This window comes from Lissotriton vulgaris, chromosome 3_1 (assembly GCF_964263255.1).
Source record: "Lissotriton vulgaris chromosome 3_1, aLisVul1.2, whole genome shotgun sequence".
Classification (NCBI taxonomy): domain Eukaryota; kingdom Metazoa; phylum Chordata; class Amphibia; order Caudata; family Salamandridae; genus Lissotriton; species Lissotriton vulgaris.
Window position 1 is genome coordinate 1,107,332,452 of NC_141689.1, and position 17,391 is coordinate 1,107,349,842.

General features: G+C 45.1%; 1 protein-coding gene across 2 annotated transcripts in view; it reads left to right on the forward strand.

The window, feature by feature from the left end:
• Positions 1-17,391, forward strand: part of SLC9B2 (solute carrier family 9 member B2) — a 368,958-nt gene that overhangs the window by 299,533 nt on the left and 52,034 nt on the right. For both annotated transcript variants that reach the window (XM_086961576.1, XM_086961577.1), the window contains exon 9: positions 6,513-6,662. In XM_086961576.1, coding sequence (XP_086817702.1) covers positions 6,513-6,662 — 150 coding nt within the window. The remainder of the gene's footprint in view (positions 1-6,512; positions 6,663-17,391) is intronic.

Consider the following 17,391-nt stretch of genomic DNA (forward strand, 5'->3'; position numbering starts at 1 on the left):
TCCTCCTGGTACGGCACAGGAGTGTGTCTTACTGCAAAGTACCACTGTTGTAGAAATGTATTTTAACTAATTATCTTTTATCTGTTGATAAATAAATTCCTTGTCCGGCTGGACAAGGAAGTTAAATATATAGCAGCCTATTGTGTTCTATATAATAATTGCTCTCTATTTTCACAAAAGCTAAGAACCTTTGTCTCCTAAAACGAGGATGAATATAGGGGCCTCGCTGGAGACAAGGCTAGAGCACAAAATGATGAGACACAGGGCCGGATCTATGAACTTGGGGACAAGGCAGGCAAATTAATAGCGTGGCTTGAGAGAGGGGAGTTGGCGTCGAGGCTGGTGCCGGAGTTACAGGGGGAAAACTCCAGTACGATAAGGGACCCGCAAGCAGTGGCTGACGAGTTCTCGGAATACTATAGGGGGGTATACACCACCGCCAGGATGTACTCAGAGGTAGACAATGTAGAAATGATCAAGGATATCCAGATGCCCACTCTACCAGATAACAATCGGGAATACTCAGACTCCCCACTCACCAACGACGAGGTGGCTCAGGCCATTAGAGGGATTTACTCCGGGAAAGCTACGGGCCTGAACGGGATTCCCATAGAACTTTATAAACTGAGTGCTAACATATTGGCCCCCTTTGTGCGGTCCATGTTCGCAGAAAGTAAGGAGAAGGGTCGGCTCCCCTATGACCAGCGGATGGCAATGTTCATCCACAAAGCGGGCAAGCTTGGGACACTCTGCTCATCCTATAGGCCATTCTCGTTACTAAATGCTGAGCCTAAAGTTCTGGCTAAGTTGTTGGCGACAAGACTTGTCAAGGTCATCACTACCCTGGTACATCCGGACCAATCCAGCTTTATGCCAAACTGAAATACTGCTCTTAACCTGCGCAGGTTACATGGAGTATTAGGTAGGTCCCCGACGATCCAGGAGCCGGCGGTGCTGGTATCACTCGATGCCACTATAACATTGATAGGGTTGAGTGGCCCTACTTGTTTGCAGTCTTGGGAAAGATGGGCTTTGGTTCAGAGTTCATTGGGTGGGTGCGACTATTGTATGCTGACCCCCTTGCCAGAGTAGTGGTAAATACTCATGTCTGTTGTCTTTCCCCTTGGCAGAGGCACGAGGCAGGGATGCCCCTTATCCCCGCTCTTGTTTGCTTTAGCGCTAGAGCCACTTGCAGGTCTGATGGGACCGATCGATCCGAGAACTGTGATGGACGTTGGATTGGGAGGATAAAATGTAATTGTATGCCGATGATATCCTGCTCTATCTCACCGATCCAAGGGGCACCCTGATATGTTTCCTGGATGTGCTTGCCATATTTGGGAGGTACTCTGTGTTCGCAATCAACTGGTCAAAGTCGGTGCTCTTTGCCCTCAGAGGCGACCCGCGAGTGATCCCGGAGAACTGCCCGATACAGGTCGAGCCCTTGAGGTTTCGGTATCTCGGTATCTATGTTACGCTTGACCCGAAATTAAGATATGATAACAATTTGGGTCCCCCTATGGCTCGATTTTAAAGAGACGTGGGGCGTTGGCGGGCACTTCCACTATCTCTTGAAGGGCAGTGCTCTTCAAGATGATGGCCCTTCCCCGATTCTTATACACGCTCCAGAATGCTATGGACCGCGCACCAACGTCTTATTTCAAGGAAGTAGAGGCTTTTCAGAGACAGCTTCTTTGGGAGGGTAGACCCCATATAGCCTTTTCCAAGCTCACCCTTCCCCCCTGGTATGATGGAGGAATAGGGTTGCCTGATCTACGAAAATATTACTGGGCCTCCCAGTTGGCGGCGGTAAATCACGCTATATACGGGTCCACAATGGACCTCTGGCAAGTGCCTGGGGGCGAGTTCACCAGGGCACTGTATTCCAGATCGGGATGGTTTCCCGTTGTGGGTCCTACGGCACACGCAGTTCTGGTGTGGCACGCTGCCAACAGGCGCCTCAAGTGGGAGGGGAGATTAACGCTTGCCACCCCACTGTTGCTCTCGGAGATATTAGGTAGCCTTTGTAAATCTAAGAGGTTCGACAAGTGGGAAATTATCGGGATCACACAGATCAAAGACGTCTGGGGGAACGACACAATACATACGTTTGATTCCCTTAAGCAGCAATATCACCTTCATGATAGGGAGCACTTCCGCTATCTCCAGGTCAGACTGCATTACTTACACATATCCCAGTAGGCACACTGCTTGCAGATGCCTCCCCCCTTGAGGACCGTGTATTGGATGGTCATCTCCCGGAAAAGACCATCTCCCTAATATATAAAAAACTAATTAATAATACGGAAGACCCGCTGGTACTAATTTGGACACAGTGGAGTGCAGATGGAATTGAGCTTGATGACGAGGATTGGCGGGAGGCGGTCTCCTCTCCACGGGCAGTGTCAATACAGATGAGGCTCAGGTTGGTGCAATTAAAGATTCTTCATAGATCATATGTCACAGGGCATCGTCTCATCCTAATGGGTAGATCAGAGAGTGGGGAATGTCGCAGAGGGTGTGGAGAACTTGGCACTTTCATGCATATTTTGTGGCACTTTAGGGATGTACAGGTCTATTGGGTGGAGATTCACGATAAACTGCAGGATGTCCTGGGGTAGAGATCCGGCCAGAGGCTCGAAGGTGTATCTTACATGTTTGGGAACCCACAGATCTGTGTGCGTTTAAGCGGTAGCAGGTAACGTTAGCATGTATGGTTGCCAAGCGCAACATCGCTCAGCTGTGGGGAGCGGAAGAGCCACCCCGGGTCCGGAAATGGGTAGAAGATATGGATTGGTGCATGTTCAGAGAGAGGTCGGTCTACGTTTCTAGAGGTTGTCCCCAGACGTGGGGTAAGGTCTGGGCAGACTGGAACTGCTACCGTAGTGACATTTGTACACCTCCGATCAGTCTGGAAGAAGAGGAGGCGCAGGAGTCCTTGTGACCCCTTGATCATCATACTGTAAGTATTTGATATATGGACCTGTATACTTGAAAATTGTGTAACCAGTTAATGTCACCTGATGTCTTTTGTTTGTTAACTGCTAATAAAAAGAGATTTAAAAAAAATAATAATAATAATACGATGAGCAGTGTTACAATTCCCTAAAACACAAAGGGAGAAATAATATTATAATGATAGTGGAAACAGGTCTTATAGTGCCTTATATGCCACCCTCCCTTGCTAGGAACTATGTTTTATACAATATAGAAGGTCTCTTAGGCTTGAATGGGGAACCTCATCCCTCCAAGATCAGCAGAGGTGAATTACATCAGGATCTGCAAAAGCTCTCTCTCTCTCTCTCTGGAAACGGATTTTCTCCAAGTGCCAAAAATCATGCATGTAGTGCAATATTAAGGGCGCCAGAATTTCAGTTAGCTGCAGCTGCGTGCATGTTGTGTCAGCCCGAATATCAGCTAACATTGTAATGATAACCTTGGAGGCTTCAGCACTCACTGTGCAGACTAAGGTCACGATGTAAGTCTAGGGATGTTGAAAACAAACCATTCTCATGTGAAGATATTCACGCAGTCAAACTTACAACAACAGTTACATGCAGTGTCGTGTGCAAAAGCAGCAAAAAGGCAAAATGGCTTTTAAACTTCTAATAAGCCTATGCTAACATAGCAATGTGCGCAAGCAGGGCCCTGCCTTCACTACAAAACCAACAGAGCCCTCCAGATTTGTTCCTGGTCTCACCTTATCATTAGCCGGAGCGCTTGCTGATTCTGGGCACACTCCTTAGGTGCCGTCGTGTTGGCTTCAGGGGCCTCGAGGAAGCCGGCATTCCTGGCCATAAAAGTGGGACAAGCCAGAACTCAAATTGCTGCCCTGCCAGCTTCACACAGCTCACTGTAGCTGATGCTGGGACTCCTTGTGCCATCATTCTAGACCCCTCATCGTCGCTGAAGTTTCAGGTGCCCAACGCCTTCTCGCACCGCCGTCCTAGCTGTCGGTGCAGGGGAACGTTGAACTCTGCTCTTCTGAAGATAGTGGCACCGGGTCGCAGGTTCCTCAATGCTTCTTGCCGCTGCCTTCCGTTCCTACAGCTGGATTTCCTCTCCTACGTGCCCAGCTCCCGCCGGATGGAGCCCGATCCTCGCCGTACCACGACCGCACCCGGCGCCGCCTTCCTCCTCGACGGCCTGATCCCCGCCCGCGAACCGCCGATTCTTTCTTCCTCTGGCAGAGGGAGGTTGTGTTTTACTCAGGGCCTCTCGCCCTTATTTAATCCCTCCCCCCAGCCGCTCGCCAACTCGCCTCCTGCTCGGGAGGGTGTCGGCTACCTTGGGGGCGCCCCCTTTTCACGGTCTTCCGCAATGGGGGGGCTTCCCATCTCCTGGCGGCGTTTGCCCCCGGCCCCAATCGGGTCCAGCTGCACCTTCCTCGGCCCGGGCTTCAAGTCGGCTGCACTAGAGCATGCTATGTAGCAAAGTCAAATAATTTGGCCACTACTACATACCCAAGCACGTTGACCCTCCCAAGTCAACAGTGCAGTATGTTATCTACTGCATTTGCAACACTCTGGGCCAGCTTGCACTTCCATGAGTTTACATTTAGCTGCAGTGGCAACATACTTACAATACAGGGACCACTATTCAGAGTACCAGTCATTAAAGCATTTATGGAAGGACTTAAGAGAGTTATTCCTCCCAGGTTGCCCCCGATCCTGTCCTGGAACCTTAACATAGTTCTCACTAGAACTTACGGAACCCCCTTATGAACCTCTCCATTCATGCATTCCCTCTCCAATGTTTGTCTTGAAAGGTAGTGTTCCTCATTGCAATCACTTCTTTGAGCCTTGCAAATCAGATCCAAGCACTCACATTGGAAGAGCCCTTATTTAATGTTCCCACTGACAGAGAAGTGCTTAAAACCAACCCAAAGTTACAACCCAAGGTAATCACTCTTTTCCATCTCAATTAGACATTTCAATCCCCAGTATTCTTCCCACACCCAGGCTCAGTAGCAGAGAGAGCCCTTTGCACACTACATGTAAAAATGGTGCTCATGTGCTGTGTTGACAGGGAAATTTCATTTTGTAAAATGCAGTTGCTGCTTGTCGCCTGCTCTAGACCTCACAGGGGTAGTGCTATTTCAAATGCTGGTGTAGCTCGCTAGCTGGTCAAGTGCTTTTAAACCTACTGTGCTAAATCCATAAATCAGCTTCGTGTACCACCTAGGCTGCATTCTACACATAAAAAACAGCCTCGTTGGCCTTGATAGAAAACATCCCTACAGTTGATACCTGTAAGGCAGCTACGTGGTCCACACCACACATGTTCACCAGACACTACTTTGTAGATGTTGTAGCTCATGTATACCAGGCTGTACAACGTACACTTTCCCAAACCTCTGCAACATCCTCTGGCAAGCCACCACTTTGGAATATAACTGCTTTACATTCTATGCATAGCATGTGTTGCTGCAGCTTTATATGCCATGAACGGAAAATGTTACTTACCCTGTAAGCTTCTGTTCATAGCATGGAGTATTGTAGATTCACATGTGCCCACCCTCCTCTCCGTGAGCCTTTGGTTGTCTTATATCTTTTCCTGTATTCCTTTAATATTTTTTCTCTTTGCGTAGTTATCATTTTGCATTTTCACACTCTCTCTCCACCCTCACCCACTATGCTGGAAAACAATTTAACCATGGAGCCAATGTCCATGCACATTACCAGTCATGGAAGTAGTCACTATACCTCATGACTCAAAATACTTCTTCGAAGAAAAACAAGTTGTACACATCCAAGCCCAATACTAGATGACAGGATTATGTACAGTATGTGAATATAAAGCACTACATGCCATGAACAGATGCTTACAGGGTAAGTAACATTTTACTTACATGTGTGAAATTACATTTTGTATTCGCCACGTGAATATATTTGATGACATTTGCTCACAATAGTATGGTATCGTAATATTTCTGAAAAAAATATGCTTGAAGATGCCTGCCTAAATAAGTTAACACCCACAAATCTTCGGGGTTAGGGGTACTTTTTGCAGACACATTCTCATCCTGGTTCCAGACGGAGTTCTACTTCTGTCAAGAGCAAGAAATACTTACTATTAAAGATAATAGCATTGGAGCACCCCTAAAATTGGTGGAAGTTACTTTTTAAGTGCAAAAGTACTTTTTAATTATATGTGCATCAGATTTACCAACTATGCGGAAATGTGTAGGTATTGCATTTATGTAAAATTCGAAACGTCTCAGAAGTACTTCCCAAATTCTCTGTGGATTAAAATTAAAAGTAAAAAATTTACTCCAAACATAAGCATACAGAAGTAAATGTTCAACTATTTTAAGAATCCTGTGATTATTAAAATTAGGATTTTAAATAACACTCTGAGTTATGTATATAACATAAAGATGCTACAGACGTTATCAATATGTACTTTTTTAAAAATGTTTTATTGGCAAATATAGTATTGCTGTTGCAGCATTGTCAATATGCGCATTTGTTAAATGAAATTTCAAATTGTTGTCTTTTTCGCGGTTATAGGGGAACCTTGTATGGACGAGAGCTTACTTGATCTTGGGGCTGTCTGTGTTTGCTGTCTTTGGAAGCTTGTTCTTTGGTTTCCCTGGATCTGGAGGACTCTGCACGCTGGTCTTGGCCTTTCTTGCAGGAATGGGATGGTCCAGTCAAAAGGTAATGTTGGCTATATATTTAATCATCCATTGTTGGACACAAAAATATCTTTTGATAAAAAACTTTTGGTTATATGTCAGAATATCATTGACAAAAAAATCATTGGGTGTAAATATTCTATTCAAAATATTGTTTACCAAAATACCATCCCATTGGGTGTAGATTTTATACCACCTCTTTTAGGATGATATTTTTGTAAACAATATTTAGGTCCTAAAGGTTTTGTCAGACAATATTTATAACACGTCCCTCCATACTGGTACCTTATTCTTCTTAGTAGTAGATTTAGGTGGCTTGAAACCTGGGTCATTTTTAGGTCTCGGCATCGAGACCTATTGTCGCCCACTTGTTCCTCAAGGGAGATAGAGCGGTGCACGAGCCAACCAGGGTCTGTGGACGCGCACACACACAGGCACGCACACACACACACAAGCAGACACACGCACGCGCACACACACACACACGTGCCAAGCCCCACTTACCGCCTCAGCCGCCACTCCTGACTTCTGCTGCCACTGGTCCTCTGGGCCATCCACTCCACGGGCGCGGGCTTCTTGCAAAGACGGAAGTCCCGCCCCTCGACAGCCGTGAGCGTGCACATCCCGAAACCGGAAGTTCGGGAGCTTGCAAGCTCACGGCTTGTTCTAAACTTCCGGTGTGGTGCATTCCAGTGTGGTGCATAAGCTGTGAGTAACGTTTGTGTAGCAGTGTAAGTGGATTTTGAAATACCAGTATTAATAATTCAGAGGCACAATTGTCCAGCAAAAGAACATTTATTTTTAAGCATAACTAACGCGTGTCTGTGTATTTCCCAAGAGTTTTACAAGGGTGATTATAATGCAGACTGATGGCAAAAAAATGTGTGCTATTATAATAATTTCAAATATTTCTACAAACAATGAATAGCTGGAGTTTTCTGTTAAATGTGCAAGAACGCTGCAGTTTCTTGGTAAGTGAATGGCCGCTGCTGCACCTTTGCGAAAGAAGTAATCCAGGAGGTCACGGTTATCAGGCTGCATACAGCAGAATCAGTTTGCCGTGCTGGCGCTTATTCTCTATGCACCACAGTGCATTCTTTCAAAGGAGCATCAAAACGTAAAGTGTGCCATCCCTGCTTACTCTGGTACTTACTCGTGCGACCCAAGTACAATGGTTTAACCAGAAATGTAAAATCACCACCAGATTTAATGGACGGAAATAACCACCAGATTTGATGTGTGATGTGTTTGTTCTCTTATCCAACTGTCGAATTAGTTCACTGTACACAAAATTAAATTATCTTTCTTTTGAATACTTCACTAGCTAGTGTTGTGTCTTCACGCTCATGGTACAGCTCTTTTGGGAACTGAACAATCTGGAAAGAAGCCTTACTTTCGTTTCTGCTTGTGAGTGGAATAGAAGACTTGACCTGGTCACTAGCAGATATCAAGTCACAGTTCCCTATACTGGACATAGCTTCGAAGTCTATTATTGCTTCCCGTGCTTAGTTTGTAAAAGAATAACTGCTGGGCCAAAAGGTTTGTTCAGAAGCCCGCGGCCGGCGGCATCGAAGGTCTGGGTGCCAAATCTGAGGATGTGGTGTAACGTCCTGATCTGCCGACTTTAGCGCTGGTGAGTGCAGAGTAGTGAGTGCAGAGTAGTGAGTGCAGAGTAGTGAGTGCAGAGTAGTGAGTGCAGAGTAGTGAGTACAGAGTAGTGAGTGCAGAGTAGTGAGTGCAGAGTAGTGAGTGCAGAGTGCAGAGTAGTGAGTGCAGAGTAGTGAGTGCAGAGTAGTGAGTGCAGAGTCGTGAGTGCAGAGTCGTGAGTGCAGAGTCGTGAGTGCAGAGTCGGGAGTGCAGAGTTGTGAGTGCAGAGTTGTGAGTGCAGAGTAGTGAGTGCAGAGTAGTGAGTGCAGAGTAGTGAGTGCGTAGAGTAGTGAGTGCGTAGAGTAGTGAGTGCAGAGTAGTGAGTGCAGAGTAGTGAGTGCAGAGTAGTGAGTAGTGAGTGCAGAGTAGTGAGTGCAGAGTGCAGACTAGTGAGTGCAGACTAGTGAGTGCAGACTAGTGAGTGCAGAGTAGGGAGTGCAGAGTAGTGAGTGCAGAGTAGTGAGTGCAGAGTAGTGAGTGCAGAGTAGTGAGTGCAGAGTAGTGAGTTGTGAGTGCAGAGTCGTGAGTGCAGAGTCGTGAGTGCAGAGTCGTGAGTGCAGAGTAGTGAGTGCAGAGTAGTGAGTGCAGAGTGCAGAGTAGTGAGTGCAGAGTGCAGAGTAGTGAGTGCAGAGTGCAGAGTAGTGAGTGCAGAGTAGTGAGTGCAGAGTGGTGAGTGCCGAGTGCCTGTTCCAGAGAGAGCAGGGTATGCTTGTGCGCTAACACAGTGCACTGACACACAGGAGCTAAAACAAAGAACAGCTGAACATGTGGGAGCTTCATTGAGGCAGCCGGCCCTCTGTGAAGGGAGCAGCAAGGAGGGGACGCCTCAACCAATCAAGCGCAGCTAATCACAACCTACTGTACGATTACAACACAGGCCGAAGGGCAGAGCTAGGTCTTTTCGCATTACGCAGGGTGAGCAGTGTGTGAGTGTGTGGGGTGAGCAGTGTGTGAGCGTGCAGGGTGCACCTCCACAAAACTCACGCTATATACGGCTGAAAAATAGCACTAGGCGACGATAATGAAATTCAACAGTAGTGCGAAAGCATGCCTTACATTACAAACAAAATCTTGCAGTTGCCCATTGTAAATGACAATGCCATTTATTTAACGATTAAGCTATTGGCAATGTAAATGACAATGCCATTTATTTATGATTTAAAGAAATGTCATGAGCAATGCCAATAGCTCTACCTTTAATGATGCCGAGACCATTGCATTGTAAATGCTTGTTAGTCTGTGACCCTGATCTCGAGTTGTAGTGTCCTGGGGTGACAGTAAAATCTCATGCAATTTTGCGATTACGACTTGGTAAACCAATCCCAGTGCTGTGCAATTACGATTAGAACCCTGTGGAATGGGGCATTACCACGTGGGACTGAATTTTCCCATTGTAAAACCTATTGTAGTTCACCATTCCAGTTGGTGTTACGCATAAACTAGCACTGGCATGTGGGTGGGATGGGTAAGAGAGAGTGACCCAGGGAGGGGCAAGGTAAACATTTTTCTGTCAAAGGGGAGCATTGTAGGCACCCCACTGTTTAAAAAATAAAACACCGAATGAGACCTGCCTGCTGCTGCAGCCAAACCCTCATGCAGTTTTTGAGGTCAGAATTACTGTCTGGCCAAATCAGGGCAGGTTCCCCCACACCTGTAAAAACATGTTGTGGAAAAATCTAACCACCCATAATATAGCGAATTGAAAATAACAAATAAAAACATACATTAATTTCACTCCACTTAATTTGAAATGAGGCCCTATGTATGTGGAAACAGCCTCTATGAAGCTGAGTTCCAAACTCACAGAAAGATTTCCCCAATCTCCATTGATAGTAGACACAAAAAAAGGACTTGACGTGAGATGTGAACAGTCTGTGTTCTGTATTTAGGGGGAATGCCGAGGGGGAAGTCTTGAAAACAATTTGTCTAGTCTGTGTGGTTCATACCAACATATTTCTGTCTCCATTCAGATGCACCACAAAAAAATCAATATAATGTGCACATTTGTCTGATCAATTTCGAACCTTTTTCACTATGTTCATCCGTTTGGAGGTTTTTAGTTTTCCAAACATATTACAGATTGAAGTATCGTAACAAATTCAGAAAAAGCTTAAGTATTAATGGAAGCAGATAATTTTTATTGCATACCGTTGGTATAGAAATAAGTGCTTGCTGAAAGTGATACAGTCAGAATGGCACCTAGTAATGTTTGGAAATTATTTAATAAGAGAAAATTTTCCAAAACATCAGTATAAATTAACAGTCACGTGTATTCTTCTGCGCCTCAATAACTATCATGCAAAAAGCAGCCTAATGTATTGGTTTTTAAGGTCTCGCCTAGCATTGCAGCGCGCATACGCTGTTCGCTTTGCGAGAGCTAATGTGATCAGGCGATTTCAGAAGGGGACTTGAAGCCCCGCCCATCATTTTCATTGGGTCGTGTCAGCGTTTATGCTAAACGCTGGCTTCCCATTGAAAAGGATGCTTCTTAGTTACCGCCCTGTCTCCCTTTTGGACGGCCCATCCGGACTGGGTCGTCAGCTTCACGGCTGTCATGAAGGAATTTCTTATCTATACGGGGCGTGTAGTGGTGGCTCATGTTTCCGCAATCTTGTTTATTTATCTTGTGCTCTGCAGCCCTGGAAGGACTCTGACGCTGTCGGGGGCCGCTTAGCATCCCAGGCCCGTTAATAAATCATGGAGAGGACAGTTCTCGTCTTTGCAAAGCTGGGCCGGCCGGCCTCTGAAGAGCAGAAGAGGTATGCGAGGCAGCTAGGTATTCTAATACCACAGCCTCAGAAAGCACCAACCAGCTGCAGTCTTCACTGTTTAACAGGCTTCCCCCGTCCACAAATCCGACATAACTTTATTGTGTAGTGAGGTCAAAGGCTCTGGTTTCTGCTGGCTTACGAAGAATGTACTGGTTTTGTTTGCTTTGTACCTCCTTACCAAGCCTCTTACGCTGCTATTGTAGGCGTGTGTTGCACACAAACATGGTACAGCTGTTCATGTGCGCATGTCACAGCGCCCGGAGTGCTAGCATTGAAGGCGTTTTTTTGTTTTTTGTTTGCTATGTACCTCTCTATTAAGCCTCATATGCTGCTATTTTAGGGGTTGTGTTGGACACAAACATTGTACAGCTGCCTCATACTCTGCCATTGTACGCCCGTGTTTGACACAAACATCGTACAGCTGTTCATGTGCGCATGTCACACATACGCACTGGCCGAGGTTACGATAGTTATGTTGGGTTTGTAAAAGTTGAAAGGTCTTGTATGCTGCTACTTTAGGCCTGTGTTGGACATAAACATCGTACAGCTGTTCATATGCGCTTATAATCTAGAATAATTTAGCTCTGCTCAAATGTGTTGTTTATGCCGCTAGGTTACAATGCCATTAGCTGCGCCCAGAGAGCTAATATTACAGGCGTTTTTTTGTTTGCTTTGTACCTCCTTAGTAAGCCTTGTACGCTGCTATTGTAGTTCTGTGTTGGACACAAACATTGTACAGTTCATGTGCGCATTTGATGTTTGATAATTTAGCTCTGCTGAAATGTGTGGTTTGTTTAATACATGTGTGAAAGGAATGTTGCATTATTTGTGTGCAAAACATATGTGTGATATTTGAGTGAGACAAGTGTGTACTGCAGTCATATATAATGTACCATTTCTGTGGTCTGTGTGCGGGAGGCTGCAGTACTAGTGTCGGTGTTGTGGAGCTTGTGTACTAATATGAACAAGAGAGTGAGAAGTTTGCACTGTGGAAGCTTGTGATGTATCTGTTGTGAGGAAAACTTGCATTTCTGTTTGGAAAGCTGCGCCCTGATGGCGTACTGATGTGGTGAGCAACCTTGCCCTCTATAAACATATGTGTGATATTTGCGTGAGACAAGCATTTTCTGATGTAATATGCGATGTCCCATTTCTGTGGTTTGTGTACGGGAGGCTGCAGTACTAGTGTCCGTGGTGTGGAGCTCGCATTAGTAATATAAGCGAGAGAGAGTACAAACTCTGCACTGTGAAAGCTTATCATGTATCTCTTGTGAGGGAAGCTTGCATTGCAACTGGAAGACGTGCGCCCACAGGGCCCTGATGACGTCCTGGTGTGCTGAGCGACCTCCCCCTACGTTTGAACTTTTTTGCATAGTGCAGAAAAAAACAAATGCAGGATAATTAAAATAGCCGCTGTGTCACCAGGACGTAATGTTTGGCTGCGGCGCAATGTCTCAGCGTGCTTTAAAGAACAGAACACTTTGCTTTTAGCTGCTAATTGATTACTAACAATAGATGGTGGTATAGATAACATTGAAAGACTTGCTTACCAGACAGTAAACAAATGCTGGAGGGCATATCTGTTTGCTGTGCTTTAATTAGGCAGCATCTGTTTTGTTATGTATTAGGCACACAAACAGTGTTTTTTTGTGTATTGAAATTTATTTTAAAAAAAAGATTGGTTGCATGCACCGTACACAACAAAATAAATGCACATTAATTAAACTGCGGCTGGAGGAGGCTATAAGTAGTGTCTGCCACTGTGTTGATTTTAAGTTTTAAAAAAAACACTGTTTGCCTACTGATTATACAACAAAATAAGTGCACTTTTAGTAAAGCGCAAAAGGAGGAAGCTGCGGGCGGCCTTTGCCACTGTGCCAATAAATGTTTGATTGTGGTCTCCTGCTTAATGCAGTGCACTTGCACGGTGTCTTCTCTGCTTGTCCACTCCCCTATTTTTCGCTGGGAGGTTTTGCCTGGGCCTAAAATCATAAATCTATTCTGCTAAATACAGTGCACTGCCTACTGTAAGTGGCGTACGGCACTGTAGTCATTTTTATTTTTTTTAAAGCACTGTTTCTGTTGTATTTCTTGAGTCCAAGACATATGTGTGATATTTGTGTGCCACAAGCGTGTACTGCTAGAAAATGCGATATACTATTTTCGTGGCTTGTGTACAGAAGCCTGCAGTAATAGTGTTGGTGTTGTGTGTGGGAGTAGTTTTTCAATGGCAAGTAATGATTTAATACTTTATATGAGAAAACATTAATTGCTACTGACCTGGGGTATGTTGGATGTTTGTGGGAGTGAAGTGTGAAGTGCTGTAATTGTGTGCAAAGTGAGCTCGCATTGGTAATGGGATCGAGACCGAGCGCAAAGTCTGCACTGTTAAAGCTTATGATGTATCTCGTGTAAGAAGCTTGCCCCACAACCACTACCACCACCACCACCACCATAACAACCAGTACTACCAGCACTACCAATACTACCATTAGTACATCTACCACCAATACCACCATCAACAACCAGTACCACCACCACCACCATAACCACCAGTACCAGTACTACCAGCACTACCAATACCACCAGTATCGCCACCACCAATACCACCATCACTAATTCCACTACAAAAAAAGTACCACCACCAAAACCACCAGTACCAGCACTACCAATACCACCAGTACCTCCACCGCCAATGCAACATGTAACACTACCACCAATAACACCACTATCTCTGCAAATATAGATGGAAAATCACCATAAATGTTGATAAAGGTATAACATCACCATTACTGCAGATTTAGATGTGAGATCACTATCACTACAGATATAGGTGTGAGATCACTATCACTGCAGATATAGGTGTGACATCACTATCACTGCAGATATAGGTGTGAAATCACCACCACTGCAAGTATTGGTTTCAAATCACGATCAATGCAAATATAGGTGTAAGATTAATATGACTGCACATATAGTTATAACACCATCATCTCTGCAGATATTGGTGTGAGACCACTATCACTGCAAAAATAGAGGTGTGAGATAACCATTACCACAGATATAGGTGTGCGATTACCATTACTACAGATATATGTGTGAGATTACTATCACAGCACACATAGGTGTGACATCACTAACCCTCCAGATATATATGTATTACATCACCATTTCCTCAGATATAGGTGTGAGATCACTATTGCTGCAAAAATATAGGTGAGAGATAACCATTGCTACAGATATAGGTGTGAGATTACTATCACTGCACACATAGGTGTGAGATCACTTTCACTGCATTTATATAAGTGAGAGATTACCATTACTTCAGATATACGTGGGAGATCACTATCACTGCAAATATAGGTGTGAGATCACTATCACTGGAGATATAGATGTGACATCACTACAGATGTAGGTGTAAAATCACTCATCTGAAGATATATAGATGTGAGATCACCATTGTAAATGTAAATTGATACTTGTATAGCGCACTACTCACCCGCAAGGGTCTCAAGGCGCTTGTACGAATACCGCTGTGGAACCCATCCTGGCTTTCCCTGTGAGGCGTCCACTCCTGGGCACCCCCAAGGTGGAGGCCAGGCATCCTTAGCGTTGTGGGGGCCGTTGTGGAGATTAAGCAAGCTATTGCCCAGAGTTGCAGAGTGGGACTCCATGATTGGAATAGGCACCGAGGTGAGAATTATCAGGTCCGTGGAATTTTGAGCCCAAGACCCGCCGAGGCGGTGAATTGAACCCTGGTCCCAGGCTGGACCTCTGCATCAGGGTCTGCCTCTCTAACCATTGAGCCACACTTCTCCATTACTTCAGATATATGTGTGAGATCACTATCACTGCAGATGTAGCCATGAGATCACTATCACTGCAGAAATAGGTGTAAAATCACTATCACTAAAAATCTAGATGTGAAAACACCATCACTTACTGATATAGGTGTAAAATCACTATCACTGCAAATATATAGAATACATATGTGTACGGTATACAAGTCTTGAAGCTATTGGCATTGTAAATAACAATGCCTTTTGTTTATGCTTTCACAACAAAAACAAAGAAAAAAGGATTTATCATTTACAATGTTAATAGCTCGAACTGGTGTAAATACGAGACCTATTGCATTGCAAATGCTTGGTCTTAAATATTCTTTGGAAAAGGCCTGCTGTGTGGACATGCCCAGAGGAAAGATAAAAGTCCTGTGGAGTAGGCCGTCTTTTTTGGTCTGCAAAAGCACTAACATTGCAATCGGAATCGAGCAGGAGTGATGTGTGCTTTTACACTTCTCCTATTCCACTGCCAGCCATTTACCGACAAGAGAAGAAGACCCCGGGAAGGGGAATTGGATAATAAAGAGAAACAGAGACACTTGATATTGTCACTGTACATGGTCGTACAGCAAGGCACAGTCTGCACTGCCTTTTAACAGTCGGTGCATGTTCAACAATCTATGGTCCGGGTGAACGGTGTCTTCCTAGAGCTGAAACATTATTAGATTATATGTAACATAAAAATAATGTTCCGAGCTATTATATGGTTCTTACTATAGACAACAACCTTCAGTGTCACTCTGATATTTTATTATTTCAATCATAAAATGTTAAGTCCTTATTTAGAGTTTGGTGGACAGGACACTCCGTCACAGACATAGCAGATGCCCAACTGTATTACAAGTCTGTTATAGCTATTGGCGCTTTTAATAAAGTTTTGACGGCTTACTCCATCCACCAAACTCCAAATAAAGCCATAAATCCTTTTTAAAAAAGTTTAGTCTTTCATCGATTTCCAAAAATAAAAAAAATCTGCAAGGTTTCAAAGCTATGACAAGAGCCTAGCTGCAACAATTATGTGTCTCAATTACTTACCAAAGTTGCTCTGAACCACGAAGAACTTACGCTGTAGGAGTTCAAGGTGGCCACCACCATTTGCCTCCACTTGCAAATCTTGTGAGTCCGGTGACTCCATGGGACAAGTAGTCTTTCTTGGCTTCACTCATGTTCTTGCAGAACGTGCCCATCAGATATGCCATGCCCCTTTTCAGAGGACATCCATAGTCCACATATATCACCACCCTTTTCTCCTTCTGAAGGTGCATACATTTTGACAGGAGTTTTCAGCCTCTTTGAGCCTTCTTGCAAGATGCGCCCACGGAGGTAATTGCAGGCCATGAATCATGGCATTTGGTAGTTGGATTCAATTTTGTATCTCACCACATTAGCAGCCAGTGAGGATCATGGAACAAATGTGCAGTCTTTTTTGCCCTTAACTCAGAAATGAAGGAATTAGGATGGCAATCGCAATAACCCATGAATGCTCAACAATTGTAGTAGCTAGAATATACCTTGGAGAATGTAGTGGAGGTGGAGGGAATGGGGGAATTACAGGACAGTTCAGTATCAATATCCATAGAGACAGGACAAAAAAATGAAAACAAAAGTGCTTAAGCCCAGGGGCCGGATAATGCTGCGCTCCTGGCGTCAATCACCCAATCTAGAGACACCTTAGATGCCAAGATAGAGGCAGTTGGATCTGATGTTACTCTATTGCGCCAGGACTTAAAAAACGCAGTGGCCCGCATCACTGAGGCCGAAACAAGGATCACCGGAGTGGAGGACGACGCGGCAATATTAAAGAAGAAAGTTGCTACCATGGAAGGGATTCAGAAGGGCCTGGCGCTCCGGGCGGAGGATGCCGAAGGGCGGGCTCGGCGCAACAACCTACGGTTCGTTGGATTTCTGGAGGATTGCGAAAAAGGGAATATGGAGGTCTTTCTTACTCAATGGCTGGAGTGATGGTTGCCACTGGAGTCCCTCTCTTGCTGCTTTGTTATAGAACGGGCACACAGGGCGCTTGCTCCGAAGCCACCAGTTGGAGAGCGCCCACGGCCTGTAATAGCCAAATTGCTTAACTACCATGATCGGGACACTATCCTGAGACAAGCCCGTTTGAAGGAACCCCTCATGTGCGATAATCACCGGATTCTGATATTTCCGGACTACACCAAGCAGCGACAACAACAATCCTTCACAGAGGCCAAGGCTCGCCTAAGGGGCCTCAAAGTCCAGTATGCCCTACTTTATCCAGCCCGTCTGCGAGTGGTTTATCAATCACGTACCCTGTTCTTCAATTCTCCAGAAGAAGTATTCGCATGGACTGATGAGACAGTTCGAGTTCGGCCGCACACTCCACCGGCTCGAGATTCTGATTCGTCCTCCTCGACGGCGCCGCAGCAGACCCACCGACGCTCTCGTAGTAGGAACAACTGGCGGTCCCGCTCCACCAAAAGGTCCGCCGCCAAGAAGGGCGCTGCGGAGGAGACTG